The sequence below is a fragment of the Mytilus trossulus genome, chromosome 2, assembly GCF_036588685.1.
Source record: "Mytilus trossulus isolate FHL-02 chromosome 2, PNRI_Mtr1.1.1.hap1, whole genome shotgun sequence".
NCBI classification, from domain to species: domain Eukaryota; kingdom Metazoa; phylum Mollusca; class Bivalvia; order Mytilida; family Mytilidae; genus Mytilus; species Mytilus trossulus.
In genome coordinates, this window is record NC_086374.1 from 76,488,749 (window position 1) to 76,511,934 (window position 23,186).

Here is a 23,186-nt window from a genome sequence, read left to right on the forward strand (position 1 = left end):
GTTTGTGAGATCTCAACCCTCCCCCTATACCTCTAACCAATGTAGAAAAATAAACGCAAAACAATACGCACATTAAAATTCAGTTCAAGAGAAGTCCGAGTCTAATGTCAGAAGATGTAAACAAAGAAAATAAACAAAATGACAATAATACATAAATAACAACAGACTACTAGCAGTTAACTGACATGCCAGCTCCAGACTTCAATTAAACTGACTGAAAGATTATGATTAAAGATTATTTTGATATCTTGCGTACTTTTCTTGACGATTGACTTTGAAAACGGCGGAAGAAAAATAATAATAAATATAAATCAATTGCTTTTAAAAAGCAATTGTAAATGGTCTTTCCCCCTTTGAAATTAATTGAATGGGAAGGGGAGGTTGTTTGTTTTGGTATGGGGTCTATATTATTATGTTACCGGAGAAGTTTCATGTTTAGTTTGGAAATTTTTTCTTTTATTTAAGGTACAGCGCGCGCCAGATTGAGGAGACATTACGTGACGCGGGTTTATATTAATAAAAACTTAGTATTTCAATTTCTTTTTAGGTCGGGACGTTGAACAGACAACATGTATAGAGACGGAATGCACACAATGTAATTTCTTTTGTTATTGTAGGAAATTGACATTTTGATCACAGTTCACGGGCAGTGCATGTTTTGGATTTCATCGATCCGGTGTAACTTTAAAACACATTTAATGATTATTTTTTGATAATGTACATTTTTCAGCACCTGTTTGTAACACAGATTAGTATTTCAATCTCGGAGCGGACATTTTATTGTAGGTTTTTACTGAGATTTACGGACCTAGCAAGCAATTTTTACGCCATTGCCATTTCTTTTCTCTAGGAAAAGTCTTGAATGAGAGATATCTGCACCAAATTTTTTAATGAACCTTTAGTACATGTATGCCCTGCTGACTGCAAATTTTCATTGAGAGTTTGTTCCTTCAATATACTGTCATAAATAAACAGTCATACATATTTATTGATTGATTGATTAGTTGGTTGATTGATTGGTTGGTTGGTTGGTTGGTTGATTAAACATGTTTGATAGGGTCACTTAAAATAAGCGAGAAAAAAACCTCAAGAGACCTTGTATCCCGTATTAAGCACATGACACGGAAACATACATTAATTGATTGATTGATTGGTTGGTTGGTTGGTTGGTTAAACACGTTGGTTAAACACCTTGGTTAAACATGTTGGATAGGCTCAATTAAAACAAGCGAGAAAAAAAAGAAATTGGATCCCGTATGAAACACATGAAACGGAAACATCCATTGATTGATTGATTGGTCGGCTGGTTAAACATGTTTGTTAAAAACCTTGGTTAAACATGTTGGTTAAATACGTTGGTTAAACACGTTGGTTGGTTAAACACGATGGATAGGCTCAATTAAAACAAGCGAAAAAAAAAATTGGATCCCGTATGAAACACATGAAACGGAAACATTAATTGATTGATTGATTGATTGATTGGTTGGCTGGTTAAACATTTTGTTTAAACATGTTGGTTAAACACGTTGGCTAGTTAAACACGTTGGATAGGCTCAATTAAAACAAGCGAAAAAAAACATTTGGGATCCCGTATTAAACACATGAAACGGAAACGTGCATTGATTGATTGATTGGTTGATTGGTTGGTTGGTTGGTTGGAATTTAAGCACACAAAAAACTGTTTAAATAGTGCCAAAACCACATAATTTGATGACCTTGACCTTTGAACTTGTGAACTTTTTCAAGGTCAGTGCTCCACAATGTCATTGCAAAAGACCCTATGGGTCAAGGACCTTTTGTTTAAGAGTTTTGCCTAAAAATGGCTTTTTAAAAACCCTCAATGGGGGTTATGTCCCTTACATGATAGTAAAATCAATATAGTCATAACGTAAAAAAGTTGCCCCTTGAAGTACCAAGCATGTTTCACTGCTTAAATTTTCTGTATCTATAACCGTTCAAGAATTATATATAGGGAAATCAAAGATATATGAAAATCTAAAATATGACCTTGCCCTTTGACCATGACCTATATTTTCAAGTTATGGTCCAATGAACTCAAATCTGATGACCCGCAGTCTTTACAACTTACGGTTCATGAGATTTATGTGCATATTGAAAATTTAGATATTCAAGGGGAAATAACTCCTATAATAAGTCACTGGATTGCTTCGGTTAAACTATTTGAAGCTGTAACTTTTGGCAAGGAACATTTAAAAAAAAAACGTTTGCCGCTAAGTCTTATAGTTTATGAGGAGTAGCGATAACAGTTTTTTTTTGTAATTGGGGAGATAACTCCTATAAGGTAAATAGTACACTTCGGTGCCCCTATTACAAGATAGCTTTTATTAACCCGATACTTGGTACCAAAGATCATTTTGATATCTTGCGTACTTTTCTCGACGATTGACTTTGAAAAACGGCAGAAGAAAAAGGATAATAAGAAACAAACGAAATACAGTAAGGTCTTTCCATTAAGAAAGGAAAGACCTTAATAATAATAATAAACAAACGAAATACAGTAAGGTCTTTCCACTAAGAAAGGAAAGACCTTAATAATTGAGCAAACTTAACGGCATTCTTTATAACAAAGCAATCTCCCCCCCCCCCCCCCCCCCCCAAAAAAAAAAAAAAAAAAGCAAACAACAAATATATAACAGAATTGATTTTACGAAAACCACTGAACTACGTTCTTTGGACAAACACATATATACAAAGAATGTTGTGAATGTATAAGACCTTCATTATTCTTATAGCTCTACACTATCTATTTTATACATTCTTTGGCTTTCAAATATTTAGCATTGAGCGTTCCTAACACAAGTAAATTTAGAAAAAACCGTTACCGATGCACGACATTTATAAAGTTTTGTTTTGTGAGGAGATCAAAACGTAGGGATGTGAATGAGTGTTGGCTTTAAATGAATTTGGCTATTTATTTTAGGTATTTTTGACATATAGCTCTTCAACGATTTTCGGTGCTTATTCATCTTCGGATTTCAAATGTTTGGCTTTGAGCATTCCTGATGAAGGTAAATCCAGAAAAGCGCTTCGGACGCAAGAAATTTTTAAACGTGTTGTTTTCAATTTTTTTATATGTGCAATACTTTTGGCCTTCTAACTTAAGTGCAAATCTGCAGTTGTTTCATGTATTTGATATGCAAATTATCACAAAACTAAAGGGATAATATGAATGAATTAATAATTGATTGTTTAACGTCCAGTGGCATCTATTATAAATTACATGTATATAGATTCATCATTAGGGGGAGAACAATAATTATGATATAATTATGAATATTGGCTATCATACCACATCATCTTTTTTTTAATAAGGACATACACGTTTAGATTTTCGTCTTTTACTGTATATGACATTACCAAAGGGAGTCAAAGCTGAAATTAAACTTGTAAAACTTGTAAATTTCTGAAACATAAAGTTAACAAAGTACTATTGTAAATTTTATATGTTTGGATATTAATCTTTTAGACATACATTAAAAACGATGTTCTGGATATGCAATCATGTACACAATGAAAAGTAAACCCGTAAATTTGTGTTTACGTTCCTCAATTTAAAATCATTCTGAAGGAATACGTGATATATTTACCTGATCTTATGGTTGCAGTCTTGTTAAAAATGCTACATAGAAAAAAAAATCATGTTCCTATCATGTATGTACTAATGTGAAATTGTGATTTAAACGGGAAAAAAAGGGGTCTTGCCATGAAGAATAAAAAGTTATGCAATCCTGAAGTCAAAACATTTTTTTTTCTACTTTCTGTTTGCTATTTGTACTAGGCCGAACCACTTCCAGTAAACATGATATCCTTCCACTTTCCTGGATTGATATCCCCAAAAGATGCAAGATTTTTTTTAAAGTCTATATATATGTTTCTATTCAGCATAAACCTATAATCAAACAGAAAAAATTGGGTTCAGAAAAAAATTCACTATTTTGTTTCTTCCATGTTTTGACATGCCCCGGAAACTGGAGTTGTAATACAAGACTGGTACCTAAAACAATAATGACATGTCTTAAAAAAATAAACCATTTACTTAGTTTCATTAAGTAGCCATATTTGAACATACAAAATGCCATTATAAGAACTATGGCTGTATTAATAAAAAATAACCCCATTATTAAAGCAGTATCCCTTTCTGAAAACAGGCAAAATTTGGAAATCAGTCATGTCTACGTAATGATCTGTTAATCTCATTCTAGTTTATCTTTATGAATGTTTTCCTATTATTTGGATACTGTGGAGCTAGAAGAGTATTCTTATCTATTATTTTTATTTTTTTCCTCCTGTTTAATTGAACCACATTTTATAGTTAACCCCTCCCCCTTTTTAGCTCACCTGGCCTAAAAGGCCAAGTGAGCTTTTCTCATCACTTTCCGTCGTTGTCCGTCGTCTGTCGTCGTCCGTCGTCGTTAACTTTTACAAAAATCTTCTCCTCTGAAACTACTGGGCCAAATTAAACCAAACTTGGCCACAATCATCATTGGGTTATCTAGTTAAAAAAATGTGTCCGGTGAGCCGGCCAACCATCCAAGATGGCCGCCATGGCTAAAAATAGAACATAGGGGTTAATTGCAGTTTTTGGCTTAAAACTCAAAAAACAAAGCATTTAGAGCAAATCTGACATGGGTAGAATTGTTGAACAGGTGAAGATCTATCTGCCCTGATATTTTCAGATGAATCGGATAACCTGTTGTTGGGTTGCTGCCCCTGAATTAGTAATTTTAAGGAAATTTTGCTGTTTTTGGTTATTATCTTTAATATTATTATAGATAGAGATAAACTGTAAGCAGCAATTATGTTCAACAAAGTATGATTTACAAATAAGTCAGCATGACCGAAATGGTCAGTTGACCCCTTTAGGAGTTATTGTCCTTAACAGTCAATTTTTAACAATTTTCCACTGAAACTACTGGGCCAAGTTCATTATAGATAGAGATAATTGTAAGCAGCAAGAATGTTCAGTAAAGTAAGATGTACAAACACATCACCATCATCAAAACACAATTTTGTGACGAATCCATCTGCGTCACTTGTATACTATTCACATAGACCAAGGTGAGCGACACAGGCTCTTTAGAGCCTCTAGTTTCAATGGCCTCTTGTTTAAGTCAAAATTGAAAAACTACCCAAAACTTTTTCATATTGAAGAATTTGCTACAATACAACTATCTGGACACTAGAAATACCATACCTTTCTCTTTTTTGACTATACTGGTCTTTATACATGCCTACTATATTATGGTTTTTAGACTGTACTTGACCCACCAATGCATAAACAATTTGAAATAGTTTTCAAGAAAAAACAAAATGAATACTCAAGTTAGTGTTTTTGGTAAGAATATTGATTACTTGTCACACCTAATCACAAAGATCCTTGTCATGATGGATAGTCTTAGAAAAATTCTACTTTTTAAACTAATTTTTAACCCAAATATGGAAATTTCAATTAACCATGCAGTGCCGCAGACAGGAAAAGAAGTATAGACTCATGAAAAATGAACATTTTGTGAAAATCTTTTCACCAAAAGTTCATTTTATACATATTCTACCTAAATGTCAACAATTGAGCCATGAAAATAATAACTCTAAAGAACAACATTACTTTTGTATGTAGCTGTCTCTTCAACTTTGCTCTAATTTTAAATAAAACTGCAACTAGAATTTTCATCATAAGAAGAAGATTTCATTGAGAAAAAAATCTTTCTAAGTTCTTTTTAATTGAAAACCATGTATGTAATACCATCAAAATCTGAATTTGCCTCAAACTGTTGTGCTTTATATCTATTTATACTTTTGAATGGTGTCTAGTATAAAAATGCATAATTATTACATGATTTCCGTTTTTTTCAGTGTAACTTGATACCCCATGATTTTTTTCTTAAAAAGTTATCATGAAGTTTTATCATTCTGGGCACACAGAAGTACACATGAGCTACTTCATTGCAGTGAACATATGAAAAAATTACCCTATGCAAGTTGCAGTCTTGTAATTGACTGCTCCGTAGGCTTACATGCAAAACAGCTGATCTTTGAAAATAAAAAAAATAAACATGCTACATAGAAAAAAAATTTCATGTTCATATCATGTATGTGCTAATGCGAAATTGTGATTTAAATGTAAAAAAAAGGGGGTCTTGCCATGAAGAATAAAAAGTTACGCAATCCTAAAGTCAAAACATTTTTTTTCTTCTTTCTGTTTGCTTTTTTATACGCCCGGGACGGGACGTATTATGGTATACCGTTGTCTGTCCGTCCGTCGTCCACACTTCGGACAATAACTCAAAAAGGCTTTCACCAATGTCCACGGAACTTTGGTGAATTGTTCATATCTATTGACGTAAGCTCCCTTTCTTTTTTTTTTAATTTCAGATTTTAAGTTTTGGATTTATGGGGCTTTATTCATAAAAAAGGGGGGATTTTCAACACTTCGGACAATAACTCAAAAAGGCTTTCACCAATGTCCATGAAACTTTGGTGAATTGTTTATATCTATTGATGTAACAAATGATACTTAATAACATCTGATTAAAACATAAAATTTGTAAAATCTTTAGTGCAATTTAAAACATTAAATTTCTTTTAAAAAATAGGTTCCATGCATACGTTTGTACTAGTCTATTATTGAATGGTTGCAAGGATGAAAGCACATTAGCAGTCCCTGAGATACTAACTGTTCCCTGAGGCATATATCATTTTATAATAACATTTTTACTATCTAAGCTATGGATAAAAATCGAATACTGTTTTTGCATATAGGATGTTTTACTCTTGTTAAAATTGGTTGCAATTGAAATCACAAATGATACCTTAGCATCGCAGCTTTTTTATAGGGTTAGGTTTCGGTGGAAGGGTTGAGCGCAATAAAAAAATGTTATAAAACATAACTAGTCTACAATAGCACATAATAAGTGAACAAGTGACAACATAAAAATCCGACCATGTGACTAAATATTCCTTAAATGTTAAAGGGTGTCATTTTATATCAAAAATAAGGAAATCAAGTCGCCTAAACATTTATCAATATGATCATCTTGTGAATATTCTAAACAATAAAAAGGTTCAATCAATATACCCCAAGAAAATTACCTTCTTTCAAACTACTATAAAATTTGGAAATCAGCCATAGAATTACTAAAACCCATAATCATTATATCACTTTCCTTATATTGCATTGAAGACTTCTATGTTATATGCCAATGTTAATGATATTTGTTTTTTTATGCTAAATATTGAAAAGCTGAACTAAGTTTAATCATCAGTGTCTTCTTCACTGTAATCACTGTCCTCATCATCAGAAAAATCCTCATTTTCATTCTCAGAAGAGGCCTCCTCATCATCAATGAAATCCTCATCCTCATCATCAATGAAATCCTCATCTCCATCATCAGTGTAATCTTCATCTTCATCATCAATGAAATCTTTACTTTCATCACCTTCTTCCTCATTTTTTTGCCATTTTTTATACGCCCGTCGTCTTTCGTCGGGATGTATTATGGTATACCGTTGTCCGTCCGCCTGTCCGTCCGTCGTCCACACTTCAGACAATAACTCAAATAAGCTCCCTTTCCATTTTATAAATATAAAAGGTACTTGGTACTCAGAAAGTGTGTTGTGAACAAGATAGAATGTATGGATGAAAAATTAAGACAACAAACTTAGTTAAATTTGAGGTAGCCTTAATAGTGCCAATTGTTTTGTGCATTTTTATTTATTATTTGGGGGGGGGGGGGTTATTTGACAGGGCTCACACTATTTCTAGTTGATCATATAAATTCATTAAAAGACAAGTTAAAAGAGGAATCCGGGTCCGTTCGCGCCCATTCACGTTCGCACCCTCTCATGTTCGCCCCCTTTCACTTTCGCACCCCACATGTTCGCACCTAAAGTCCGTTCGCACCCTACATGTTCGCGCCAAATTTTAATTGGTTTTTAATAACTTTGATATCAAGTTTTGGCAAGTAGGTATTCTTAAAAGTATAATAATTATTGATTCCATTGTCTCAAAATAAAGCGAGACAGCATTTTTTATGTGTTGAATAAATCTTAATCATGTTTTTGAGTGTATTGTTAAAAAAATAATATTCCTTTCTAATTAAAGTGGGATTCTGTCAACGTTTTATTTTGTATTGAATAACACTTAATGATTCATGTTTTGTTTAGTGTATTGCCTATAACTTTGTTTCATTGACTTAATTGTTTCAAAATGAAGTGAGATTCTGACTACGTTTGTTTTTGTGCGTTGAATAAATTTTATCATGTTTTGGTTTATATATTAATAGTGTATTGCATATTTTATTATGTCATTGTTTCAGATCAAAGGGACCAAGCTGTTAAAAACAATTTTCTTTTGTGTTTTTCCTTTAAAATATTCAATCATTTACTCATACCAAGCTATAAATACATTCAGTATTTACATCAAAGCATTTAAAAACAACAATCACGATTTTCCAATTATTCAACTGGAATTTGTATTAAAATGGGCGCGAACGTGTAGAGTGCGAACGGACCTTGGGTGCGAACATGCGAGGTGCGAACGTGTAGGGTGCGAAAGTATATTGGGCGCGAACGGACCTGATACCTTAAAAGAGCAACGGGCGTATCATGCGCTAAAGCGTAGCCCTTTATTTACTAGGCCGCACCACTTCCAGTAAACATGATATCCTTCCACTTCCCTGGATTGATATCCCCAATGCAAGATTTTTTTAAAGTCTATATATATGTTTCAATTTAGCATAAACCTATAATCAAACAGAAAAAAATTAGTTCAGAAAAAATTCAGAAAAAAATGCACTATTTTGTTTTGACATGCACCGGAAACTGGAGTTGTAATACAAGACTTGTACCTTATACTTGTTTAATTACAAAATGCTTTCAAATACATATAATGTTTATTTTAATTTAATTAGCCACAAAACGTATTTAGTTTAGTTTAAATGAAAATAAAGAACAGAGAATAAAAACACTGGTAAAGAGAAAACCTATTCGTGTTAAATTCGCCCCAGTTTATTAATTCAAGTTGGAAATCTAACATCTTAATCCACAATCCACATTTACCCTACAACCGTGTTTATTGTATTTTTGAATGGAATACTCTGACGTTCATGCATGTGACCATCAGAAACTGACACATATGATATCCATAAATGTTATGGTATTTATCCAAACTTAAATGATTGAATTTTCATACGACCCCCCCAAAAAAAATGGATCGTATAATGGTATGATGTTGTCTGCATCGTCATCGTCGCCATCGTCTGAGGTCACATTGGTTTCCGGACAATAACTTTAGTTTAATTGAATGGATTCATATTGATTCTTTTTTAAAAAGGTTCCGTACCACAAAAGGAAGGCCAAAAAGGTTCCGTACCACAAAAGGAAGGCCAAAAAGGTTCCGTACCACAAAAGGAAGGCCGGGATTGATTTTGGAGATGATGGTCCTATAAACTGTTTAGGAATTAGGGACCAAAGGGGCCAAAAACAAGCAATTTTCTAGTTTCAGGATAATAACTTGTGTATTAGTATTTCAATTGCTCTGAAATTGTACCACAATGTTAAATACCACAAAAAGAAAGTTGAGATTCATTATAGTGGTTGTGGGGCTAACAGTTTGAGAATTAAGGGCCAAAAAAGGGGCCCAAAACAAGCATTTTTATACAACCACAAATATTATTTCGGGATCGTATAATGGTATGTCAACGTCCTTTGCGTCATCCGAAAAGACATATTGGTTTCCGGACAATAACTTTGGTTAACGTTAATGGATCTCTTTGAAATTTAGTAAGATGGTTCAATACCACAAAAGAAAGGTCGAGATTGAATTTTGGGATGAAACAAAACAAGCTTTTTCTACTTTCAGGATAATAACTAGTGTATAAGTATTTCAATTGCTCAGAAATTGTACCACAATGTTTAATACCACAAGTTAAAGGTTTGGATTCGTTTTGAGTCCATGGTGTCAACAGTTAAGAAGTAAGGGCCCAAAAGGGGCCAAAACAGCATTCTTGTCGAGCCTGCAACTTTTGTTGCAGAAAGATCGACGTAGGTATAGTGATCCGGTGGCTACGGCAGCGGCGGCGGTGTCAGCTAACTTCTTAAAAGCTTTATATTTTAAATAAAAATGACACCTTACATCCAACATGAATTCGAATTCCGATAGCAAATAATCTTATTCGGAAGACTCTGTATACATGCTATAAGTATTTAATTGTAATTGTAATGTCCAATTTAAAATTTAAAATTTTTAAGTTTAAGTTCTTAGACCACATTCATTATGTGTCAGAATCCTGTGTTTTGTCAAATATTTAATCACAATTCAAATTCAGAGCTGTAACAAGCTTGAATGTTGTGTCCATACTTGCCCAATGTTCAGGGTTCTAATTCTACGGTCGTATAAAGCTGAGCCCTGCGGAGCATCTGGTTCTAGTTTATGGACTATAACGTGTTGTAGTATACAGTCAATAACTTTTGTTAAGTGTATGAATCTCTCTGAAACTATACCAATGCATCCATACTACATATATTTACCTCCCTTACAATGTTTGAAAAAATGTATTAAGAAATGATGATCGTCTTGTGATGATTAGCTGTAAAAAAATATTGATAAGTTTAATACTATTCATTAATATTAATTTTAACCATGACTGTATGTCTTTTTATATTTTGATATTTTATGATGTATTTAAATGAGTAGTTATTGTTAAAAACTCCATAAGAAATTTGAAATGAAATTATAATGGCCCCGCAACGAAATTGTCAGTGCCATATAGTTTTACCCTTGTCCGTCATCCGTAATTCAATTATCAACAAACATTATACAGAGTTTTTTTCTAAACGCCTTAAGATATTGGGCTAATTTTTAGTATGTCAGTTAACCAAGATGAGTTACAGATCAAGATAAAGTTTTGTTCCACTCGGCTAATTTTTGCCTAAATTAAGGGTTTACAACTTTGAAAATTGTTGAAAATTACAGTTATACGGACTTTTTTTTCTAAATGCTTTCAGACATTTGGCTGATTTTTGGAATATGAGTATAGATCAAGTTTAAGTTTTGTTTCGCTCTGCTTATTATTGCTGTAATTTCAGGCTTTGGTCTTTGATAATTTTTAGAAAATCATAGTTAAACAGACCTTTTTAAGCTCACCTGTCCCGAAGGGACAAGTGAGCTTATGCCATCACTTGGCGTCCGTCGTCGTCCGTCGTCTGTGGTCGTCTGTTGTCGTCCTCTGTCGTCGTAAACTATTTCAAGAATCTTCTCCTCTGAAACTACTGTGCCAAATACTTTCAAACTTTAACTGAATGTTCCTTAGGGAATCTAATTTATAAATTGTATCCGAAGTTTTGATCTATCAACAAACATGGTCGCCATTGCTAAAAATAGAACATAGGGGTCAAATGCAGTTTTTGGCTTATAACTCAAAAACCAAAGCATTTAGAGCAAATATGACATGGGGGTAATATTGTTTATCAGGTCAAAATCTATCTGCCCTGAAATTTTCAGATGAATCAGACAACCCGTTGTTGGGTTGCTGCCCCTGAATTGGTAATTTTAAGGAAATTTTGCTGTTTTTGGTTATTATCTTGAATATTATCATAGATAGAGATAAACTGTAAACAGGAATAATGTTCAGCAAAGTAAGATTTACAAAAAAGTCAACATGACGGAAATGGTCAGTTGACCCCTTTAGGAGTTATTGCCCTTTATAGTCAATTTTTAACTGTTTTTCGTAAATCTTAGTAATCTTTTACAAAAATCTTCTCCTCTGAAACTACTGGGCCAAATACTTCCAAACTTTAACTGAATGTTTCTTAGGGTATCTAGTTTGTAAATTGTATCCGAAGTTATGATCTATCAACAAACATGGTCGCCATTGCTAAAAATAGAACATAGGGGTCAAATGCAGTTTTTGGCTTATAACTCAAAAACCAAAGCATTTAGAGCAAATCTGACATGGGGTTATATTGTTTATCAGGTCAAGATCTATCTGCCCTGAAATTTTCAGATGAATCTGACAACCTGTTGTTGGGTTGCTGCCCCTGAATTGATAATTTTAAGGAAATTTTGCTGTTTTTGTTTATTATCTTGAATATAATTATAGATAGAAATAAACTGTAAACAGCAATATGTTCAGCAAAGTAAGATCTTCAATTAAGTCAATTTGACCAAAATTGTCAATTGACCCCTTTAGGAGTTATTGCCCTTTAAAGACTTTTTTCACAATTTGTTCATCATGTTGACTTACTTTAAAAAATCTTCTCCTTTGAAACTGCTGTATCAATTTCAGCCAAACTTAGGCTAAATAAGTTTCAGAGTATCTAGTATAGATTTGATATTTTATTTCCTTGTATGTCAAGAAACATAGCTCCTATGGCTAAAAAAGAACATAGGAGAAAATGATTATTTTTTGGGGCTTTTGAAGAAAATAGGACGATCCAAAAAACATTTAAATAAATTGAAAAGCCAAAATAATCATTGATGAGAGATTTAACCAAAAGAATTAAGGTGAGCGATTCAGGCTCTTGAGAGCCTCTTGTTCGAAATGCTTTGAGATATTGGGCTGATTTTTTGGTATATGAGCTAACCATGAGGAGTTACAGATCAAGTTTAAGTTTTGTTTCGCTCTGCTAATTTTTGCTGTAATTTCGGGCTTTGAATTTTGATAAATTTTTGAAAATTTCACTTTTATAATTATTCTTTCAGATATTGGGCTGATTTTTTGGTATATGAGCTTACCATGAGGAGTTACAGATCAAGTTTAAGTTTTGTTTCGCTCTGCTAATTTTTGCTGTAATTTCGGGCTTTGAATTTTGATAAATTTTTGAAAATTTCACTTTTATAATTATGCTTTCAGAGATTGGGCTGATTTTTTGGTATGTGAGCTAACCATAATGAGTTAAAGATTCGTGTCGCTTTAATAAGGGAATAAGGGAAAGGGGGAGGTGAAAAAAAATTGGGGGGATTAATTAGGAATTATTTATAAGGTGCGGGGGGGGGGGGGTACAATTTTTCTCATTTCAGATTTCAGAAATTAAAAGATTCTTTTTCTCAAATTTTTCTAATTGCGAATTCAATTGCGAAGTATTGCGCAATATATTTGTGAGATCTTTGACAACATTTATTTTGTGTCAGAAACCTATGATGTGTCAAAAATTTGATCACAATCCAAATTCAGACAGTATCAAGCTTGAATATTGTTTCCAAATGTGCCCAAACTGTTTAATGTTTGACCTCTGCGGTCGTATCATGCTGCGCTCAGCGAAGCCTGAGCGCAGTATTTTATTTTAGTAGAATATGAATATGCCACATAAACGAAGATTTATAATCGAGCATAGTTCAAAATTGAAGAAATGACTCAAGTTAAACATTAATAATTATAAGATGTCAAAAATATATGTACAAGTATATTGCGATTGGTGTTGTAGTATGTCAATGGTATTAAATGCCCATTGAGGGACACAAATATCTCAGCTTAAAAATCTTATTCCGACACTGTTGGTTTTAAATTCCTGACTCAAGTGTTATAGATTCAATTAACTTTTATAGTTTCAATATTTTTAGATTTAATATTTTATTATAGTCTCACAACATAAAACAATTACATGAGATCCCCAGAAATAAACATAAGACATTAAAACATTTGCATTGTATGCACCAATCTTAAAAAGATTTATGAGAGACGTTTAAGACACACTTTATAAATATAACCACATTTTTACTCATTTACATTTAATATTTTTACAGTGTCCATCTATACTAAATGAATATAAAACATCTTTTCTTTAAGAACTAGTGAAATAAAATGCTGCTTCTTTTCAATAAAATACTGTTGATGTTTTTTGCAACTATAACAGCAACATTGTCGTTTTTGAATAAAAATATAAATTTTTCGCTATCTGATAATTATAGGTTAAAATGTTCATTAAAATGTTTAGCTTAATAATCATGGTTTGCATTTAATCTATATATAGTGGACAATAATTTTTTTGTGGGCATTTAAAAAAGACATGAAGTTCATCTTGAATATTAGAGCTAAAACACATGTCATCTCGTGGACGTCTTTTCTTTCATACCTTCCAGTTTCTATTTTTAGCGGAGCTACCCCACATCTAAATCTTGCAAAGGCACTTCTGTTTTTAATTGACAGAATATCTTTTACAAATAGCAGTTGGTCGACAGTATATTTTAAGCCCATTACGCTCAGTTCAGTAGACATTCCAATTTTAACTGTTCTGTTGTTACTAAGAAACGTCATCATGTTATTGTTTGTAGGTATAGCATGTATCATTATATTAAAATATGTCAGTCCCAGCCAAGATTCACTAAATAAACATGAAATACTTACAGACGATAAATAAATTTTACACAAAAAAGTCATGAATCTATATGAACTGATTAAGAGTTCACAAGAAAGTAAGTATGAATGTAAATTTTATTCCAATTCGGAACATATATATATATATATATATATGTTTGTGGCATAACATCGTGGCCACAAGTAAATAAAGATTTCTGTTTAGTATTAAACAGGTCGAGAACTCTAGATTTTCTGACGTCAGAATATATTTGCATAGTAATTTCCAAAACACAAGGCCAATATGGCCTTGAAAAACTGACCAATCGACTCAATGAACTACAATGCATTGTGGGCTACTACGACTAAACTACTACTTAAATCACGTGGAATAAGTGGGAAAACAGTCAACTAATATATTGTCTGGGACTCTTATTACCAAAGTTTTTATTCTGCAAATATATTTAATGTAAAATATATAACGTAATCTTCAATTTGCATGCTCAGATTAAAAAAATATTGTTTATTGGCTTCACGATTCGACTTTCTTTTTCGTCTTACAAAAGTAGTTGAACCGGTTTTGTGCATTGTTATGAATTGAACCTGCACTAATTTCACGACATGACACAGTGAAGTATCCAATGAAGTGACCACTGTCCAGTAAGAAAATCATTTGAGCTCTTTTAAACCTGTATAATGTCATTCCAAAATCATTTCTGCCTAGAAAAACACGAAAACTTTCATTGAAACACTTCTTTCTGTACTGAATGTCTATTTTTCTTTATCAGGACCTGAATTAATAATAAGAACATTATAATATTCAGTATGCTAAAAATAAGTGTTATGAAAGCGGCAGGGACGGATCCTGCCATTTTAAAAAGGGGGATCCTTACCCTGGACAAAAGGAGAGGGGATTCCAACTACATGTCCCCATCCAAATGCACCGATCGTCCCAAAAATGGGGGTCCATCCCCCGGAACCCCCGCCCCCTGGATCCGCCACTGAGCGGGTACGGTATATAGCTCAATACATTTTTTTGTTTGTTTCATCCATCGATAATATCCGTTTGTTGCTTATTTTATCACAAAATATACATCAGAGGTTTTTTCATCGTTCGGCTGCTGTCCTGTTGACATATGTAAAATATCTCCAATATTAAAAGTTTCTGGATCATAGTGGGTGCCATATTACCTATTTTTTTTCTTTCTAAAACGTGCTTTGCATGTAGAAATAAGAAGATGAGGTATGAGTGCCAAATGAGACATCTTTCCAACAAAGACATAATTTAGGAACGTAAGTAGTCAAATTAGGTTCAATGCTGAAAAGTAAGCTATATATGACCCAAAATATTACTTGTGTAAAACAATCCAAAAAAAAACAGAAAAAAAACTAACCAGCCAAATCAAATATATAAAAGGACAAGAAATCTATCCCATAAAAAAAATGTATTGTATAGGATCCTGTATTTCAGTGGTTGTCGTTTGTTTATGTGTTACATATATGTTTTTCGTTCATTTTTTTTTTATATAATTATGGCCGTTTGTTTTCTCGTTTGAAAGTCTTACATTGTCATATCGGGGCCATTTTTAGCTGACTATGCGGTATTGGCTTTGCTCATTGTTGAAGGCCATACGGTGGTCTATAAATGTTAATTTCTGTGTCATTTTGGTCCCTTGTGGACAGTTGTCTCATTGGAAATCATACCACATCTTTTTATATTATAGATCCAACGCGGTAATTTTCACAAAAAGTATAAAATTTTCCACCTTGTCGCACATACATATGGATTAAATCATTACAGCTTATTTCCTAATGCATGAAGAGCAAAACTTTAGTTAGCTTGCTTGCTTTGTTTGTATATTGTACACAATATAAAATATACAAGTTAAACTATGCCTATATATATATATATATATATATAAACGAGTCTAAATTGAAAACTACGTTCAAACCTATGACGGCGTTGGATAAAAACCGCAATTTTTATACGTGTGCATGTCAAACAAATTTCGTTGTAGAAGGGTCTAAAAACAGCACAAACAACATTTTCCAAAAGACCAAAAGAGTGAAAAAGTATATTTAAACAAAACGCATTTGACTAACAGGTCGAACAACTGATGTTCTTTAACCCTGCTGACTGCCATTGGCGATTGCCAAATAAAATTGATCACAAGTTGTAACAAAATGGATCTTAATATAAATTTAATACGTCACAGAAAGAAAAAAAAATTGTTAACTTGTGGACAGGATGTTGTGCCACAAACATTCGGTGTCAATATTTCTTTAGTACACCATATCCGGATTTCGACAATAAATGTCTCTTCAGTGATGTTAGGGATCGAAACGGTATTTGGAAGGCCAAAAAAGTACCCTCATTTTTAGAGAAAGTACCCTCATTTTTAGATTAACTCTTGAATTTTAAGAGTCAATATATAGGATGAACGGATCATATAAACCGGAGGGAAAATATGATACATGCCCAAACAAAAAAATATAAACGAGTCTAAATTGAAAACTACGTTCAAACCTATGACGGCGTTGGATAAAAACCGCAATTTTTATACGTGTGCATGTCAAACAAATTTCGTTGTAGAAGGGTCTAAAAACAGCACAAACAACATTTTCCAAAAGACCAAAAGAGTGAAAAAGTATATTTAAACAAAACGCATTTGACTAACAGGTCGAACAACTGATGTTCTTTAACCCTGCTGACTGCCATTGGCGATTGCCAAATAAAATTGATCACAAGTTGTAACAAAATGGATCTTAATATAAATTTAATACGTCACAGAAAGAAAAAAAATTTGTTAACTTGTGGACAGGATGTTGTGCCACAAACATTCGGTGTCAATATTTCTTTAGTACACCATATCCGGATTTCGACAATAAATGTCTCTTCAGTGATGTTAGGGATCGAAACGGTATTTGGAAGGCCAAAAAAGTACCCTCATTTTTAGATTAACTCTTGAATTTTAAGAGTCAATATATAGGATGAACGGATCATATAAACCGGAGGGAAAATATGATACATGCCCAAACAAAAAAATATAAACGAGTCTAAATTGAAAACTACGTTCAAACCTATGACGGCGTTGGATAAAAACCGCAATTTTTATACGTGTGCATGTCAAACAAATTTCGTTGTAGAAGGGTCTAAAAACAGCACAAACAACATTTTCCAAAAGACCAAAAGAGTGAAAAAGTATATTTAAACAAAACGCATTTGACTAACAGGTCGAACAACTGATGTTCTTTAACCCTGCTGACTGCCATTGGCGATTGCCAAATAAAATTGATCACAAGTTGTAACAAAATGGATCTTAATATAAATTTAATACGTCACAGAAAGAAAAAAAAATTGTTAACTTGTGGACAGGATGTTGTGCCACAAACATTCGGTGTCAATATTTCTTTAGTACACCATATCCGGATTTCGACAATAAATGTCTCTTCAGTGATGTTAGGGATCGAAACGGTATTTGGAAGGCCAAAAAAGTACCCTCATTTTTAGAGAAAGTACCCTCATTTTTAGATTAACTCTTGAATTTTAAGAGTCAATATATAGGATGAACGGATCATATAAACCGGAGGGAAAATATGATACATGCCCAAACAAAAAAATATAAACGAGTCTAAATTGAAAACTACGTTCAAACCTATGACGGCGTTGGATAAAAACCGCAATTTTTATACGTGTGCATGTCAAACAAATTTCGTTGTAGAAGGGTCTAAAAACAGCACAAACAACATTTTCCAAAAGACCAAAAGAGTGAAAAAGTATATTTAAACAAGATATATACTGTTTAAAGATGGCAATCTTATTTTCAAAGCTTGTATAAACAACTATACAAACAAAGCAAGCAAACCAACCAAAGTTTTACTTTACAGGTATAAGAAATCAGCTGTAATGATTTAATTCAGTTTGGCAAATGTTCGAGCCCGTAAAAAAACGAACAAACTGAAACTACAGTTGCTGAATTTACTATCTTCAAAGTGAACAGTTTGGAAGTCCCATTATCCATATACTGAAATGTGACAAACAAAAATACTTATAGATTTTGTTAACACTGCCATGTATGTGAATACTTCTTCGCCTTTTTTACGAACACAAAATTCAAGGATTCCACATTTGCCTTTAATTATTTATCTATACGAACATTGCTGTACTCGTGAATATCAGCACCGGATGTTATCGACGGCTTATTTTACACTAGTAAGTAATTGTGTTTCTTCGCTGTTGTTTCGTTGCTGTCTGGTGGACAAATACATGAAATCTCTGTACGATCATCAAACATGTTAATGGCTATATATCGGGTAGTTCAAACCCTTTTTTCTTCGCATAGAAACAACTCTTCGTTAATCTGAGCATGGAAGTAATACTTTATTTCACGAACTATAAATGAGGATAGCCAAAATGAAAAACTAAGCGAAATTGTAAATCCCGCATTGCACGAAAAATTGTGTTGTATTTCAGTAAATAACACGTGTTCTTGGTTGATTGTAAACACGTAGTAGTCCATCATGCATTGTGACTCATTTAGTGGATTGGTCAAAACCCTAGGTAAAAATAAATTGCGTCACATGTAAATAAACAATAACATTTGCGAGAACATAAGTATGTTAATTTATGCATTTCCATATAAGGTAGTGGTCCTGACCTGTTAAATTTATATTGAGATCCATTTTGTTACGTCTTGTGATCAATTTTATATGGCAATCGCCAATGGCAGTCAGCAGGGTTAAAGAACATCAGTTGTTCGACCTGTTAGTCAAATGCGTTTTGTTTAAATATACTTTTTCACTTGTTTGGTCTGTTTTTAGACCCTTCTACAACGAAATTTGTTTTACATGCACACGTATAAAAATTGCGGTTTTTATCCAACGTAATCATAGCAGTCGGAAACCAGGTTGAAATAGAACAAAAGAATCGAAGCTCTCTATTAGAGAAGGCGATAAATGTTTACTGTATTGTTTACTATAGTGACAAATTTTTAAAAAGTTAATAGAAACAAACAAAACTGCAATTTTCTTCTCAATTACGAGGTGTTTTATTTCAAAAACCCCATTTGCATAAGTTTTCAATTTATCTAGTACATAGTTAAGCAGAACAATTAGTTATCAAGTCGACGACATGGGTATCTTTCAAGTTGGATGACAAAAATGCATAACCTCCGATTTTTTTGAAAAAATTACCACGGACGGAAAAGATATCAATCTATTAGTTTAGTAATTTTCGTGTCTGCCCTTCCATTATGTGACTGAATAAAAAATTCCAAAAAATAGGTAATAATTGTATCGAAAAGAGAAAATCGAGTGCACCTTTTTATGTTAGGGCGTGTTTGAGTTGGGTATTTTGTCATGATATAGTTCAAAGTAAGAATATTTCATAGATCGTCTCGCTTCAGATTCTATCATTTTTATAAATTAATGCTACAGGTTGACTTTATAACACAAAAAAATAACAGTACTAAAAGATGAAATATATGGGTCAAGTGAAATACCTATCTAATGAGTCACACAAACAGGGAAGGTGTGTTCGAATAGCTATTTTTTTACTGAAAGTACTTGACGACAGTCTTACAAGTTGGATGATGAAAATGCATATCTTCGAAAAATTCTCATTTTTTGTGTGATAACTAGGGTTTATAGTCTTCAACCACTAAAAAAATCTAGTTTAATTAGATTTTTTTTAAATGTTTATGATTTTTCGAAAATTCCACCTAACAACCGATCAGACAATAGTTTTAAGTTGAATCAATGCAGACAAGATCATTAACTGATGCTCATTAGCTAGTTGATACATTTGTCTTTTAAAATATAACTGACATATAAGGATCGTATTGGTGCAATGTGGATAAATTTATCGGTTTCCAAGAGCAAAATTGGTAGCGCGTCATCGCTACAATGGCTTCCATTTTTACGATTGTGAAAATGAACTGGCGTAATGGGGAGATAATTTTGACGAAGTAGGATCCTGACGTAGTTTTCAATTTAGACTCGTATATATATATGTATATATATATAATTACGTCTGAGTCAGTGACAACCCTACAACAGATGTATCCATCGGATCGCCATCAATGATGGTGATACATGGCTGTGTACATAATGTATATACAACTCGTCTAAACATCAACCCAACAATGTTAGATCTGTAAATTTGCTTTCGCAAGTATATATATGTATATATATATGTATATATACAACTCGTCTAAACTTCAACCCAACAAATTTAGATCTGTAAATTTGCTTTCACTAATTTTTTGTTCTTCCCTCGACTTATATATATATATACACACTATAACAGATAAATATATATATACACTATAACAGATAAAATATAAGCTTAAATTTGATGAGCATTATTTAAAAAAAACATAAATAATGAACGTTACACAATTAGAGATTGACGAACGCAAGTTACATGTTTAAGCATGAAAGATTGCTGAACGAACATTACACGATTAAGAATGAATGATTGAATGATTGATGAACGCACGACACACGGTTAAGAATGAATGAACGATGCATGCACGGAAAACACAAAGAATGATGAATGATGAACGCACGATTAATACACGCACGATACACGATGAAGGCACGGAGAAATGGTCAGTTTGAATTTAAGGAGGTCTGTAGTACGGATGTAGGCGATCATGCTGGTCGGTGCATGACAAATATTAACATGCAAGACAGTAAAGGTAATGCAGAGCGGTGGGCAAGAAAGTGTTTGAGGAACTACAAAAGAGGATTGATTAGAAATAAATGAAGTAACAACAGAGCAGTAGCTGTATGCACTGCAGAGTTTATTTCAGGAAGGATTAACTTCAACAACCCCCATCTATTTTTTGACACTAGACAAGTAGCATTTAACCATATAAAATTTGGAACTAATCTATTCACAGTTTTTGACATTATGACGGCTTGGTTAAAGGTGCAAAGAACCCGACTACAAAGTTTGTTTGCTTCTGATATGTTAGCCCGTTGCCATGCAGAATTCGTACAGGCTAATATTAGATATCACAAATCCCCTGATGTAATGAAATCAAACTTTCATATGTTTCAGATGCCATGGTGGGCTGTTATTGTGTGTATATAAATACTATTCGGACGTTTTATTTATATATACAACTATATACAACTCGTTTAAACACCAACCCAACAATGTTATATCTGTAAATTTGCTTTCGCAAATTTTTTGTTCTTCCCTCGCCGGGATTCGAACCCATGCTACTGTGATATCGTGACACCAAATCGCCTGCACTGCAGCCGTCCCGCTAGACCACACGACCACCTGGGCTATATATATATAGTGACAATTCTACAATAGATTGACCCATCGGATCATATGGCTGTGTACATTTTTTTACAAATAATCTGAAAAATTGTTTACCTTTTTTTCTTTTTCAATGGTGACATTCTTTTCTTTAAAATGGCCCAACACGACTAATTCATGCATAATCAATATCTAACTAATGAGTTAAATTGAAGGGCACCTGAAAACTGATCCTAGTGAATAATTCGTCAGTAATGTTTCTTTGATTATTTTGACAAATTTAACCAAATAAGCTGCTTTAAGCAAATTAATATTCCATTGCACTTGTGTTAATAGATGAACAAAATAAAATCATATTCCATATCTTGTAGCTAATGCCCCTATAAAATAGCAAAAATGACGAGATCTATAATAAGGGTTGAAATTGTAAGTCGACTCTAAATTCTAACTCTTGAATGACATTTTGCCTACTATTTTCAAAATATGAAAGATAGACAGGTCCAAGAACACAGTTATTTTGTAGTTCATGTCTCTTAGACAATAAATGAGAATTAAAAAAATCCCATCTGCGCTTTCTCATTAATATTTGAAGTGTGTTGTACTACTTTTGGGAAAAATTATATCAAAATTATAGAAAACCTCATCGGCTCGAACTCAAAATATGGACAGTTTTATGTTGAGGGGGTCTTGAAATCTTTTTACAGCTTCTAAATGCTATTTTTTTTGCTTTTTAAAGATTTTTAATCACTACTTCATTTTAGAATTCCAATAAGAAGAAATAAATTTGGAATGGGCATAAAAAAATAGCAAGGAAAACACTGTTCACACTATGTACTATATCCCGGACCAAAATAGCTTAAATCACAAAATGATCAGCAACAAGTATCGCCAAAGTAGTGAGTAGACTGTATAGGAGTGATTGCCCTTAGATGTTTATTTTATTTTACCCTCTTGTGTGATTTGGGAAAAACTAAAGAAGATTGAGAGAGAAACTTAAAACAGAAAAATCAACAATGAATTAATTTGTGTCATTTAATTCTATTTTTTTCTACATAATTGTGCAATGTTATAGTTTTTATTATATGTTTTCATTACAGAAATATGAGACTGAAGCCTAATGCTGAGGTAAGGCCTAAGAAGTATTTTTTTTTGGGAAAAAATCCCTAAATATATTGTAACTGAATAATCCATGCAGGGTTATCTTTTTATGCCCTTGCTGTAGATGGGGGGATATAACCATTGTCCGTCTGTAATGTACGTCCCAATGTTGGTTTCTGTTCTCTAACATTAGTTTGCTTCAACCAAATGTTATAAACTTAATACAGATTAAGTTTGAATTTTTGTGGCGTCACTTTAACTGTTCTAGAGTTTTCCCCTTTTAAAAACTTTCTTTTACTTTAATTTGCCTCAATCAAATGCTATGAAACTAATAAACAATGCTTATTATCAAAAAATACTGATCAATGACCTTTACGATGAAAAAATGTTGGGTTTTTTTAGTTTCCGTCTGACTTTAGTTTGCCTCAACTAAATGCAATGAAACATATACAAAAGTCATGTTTACCACAAAACACAGATCAAGTTTGAATTTTGGTGGC

At 32.9% G+C, this 23,186-nt stretch overlaps 1 protein-coding gene across 2 annotated transcripts in view; it reads left to right on the top strand.

Annotated features, from left to right (window-relative positions):
- LOC134708031 (protein C-mannosyl-transferase DPY19L1-like) overlaps positions 1 to 23,186 on the top strand; it is a 311,728-nt gene that overhangs the window by 176,639 nt on the left and 111,903 nt on the right. For both annotated transcript variants that reach the window (XM_063568274.1, XM_063568275.1), the window contains one exon: positions 22,686 to 22,713. In XM_063568274.1, coding sequence (XP_063424344.1) covers positions 22,686 to 22,713 — 28 coding nt within the window. The remainder of the gene's footprint in view (positions 1 to 22,685; positions 22,714 to 23,186) is intronic.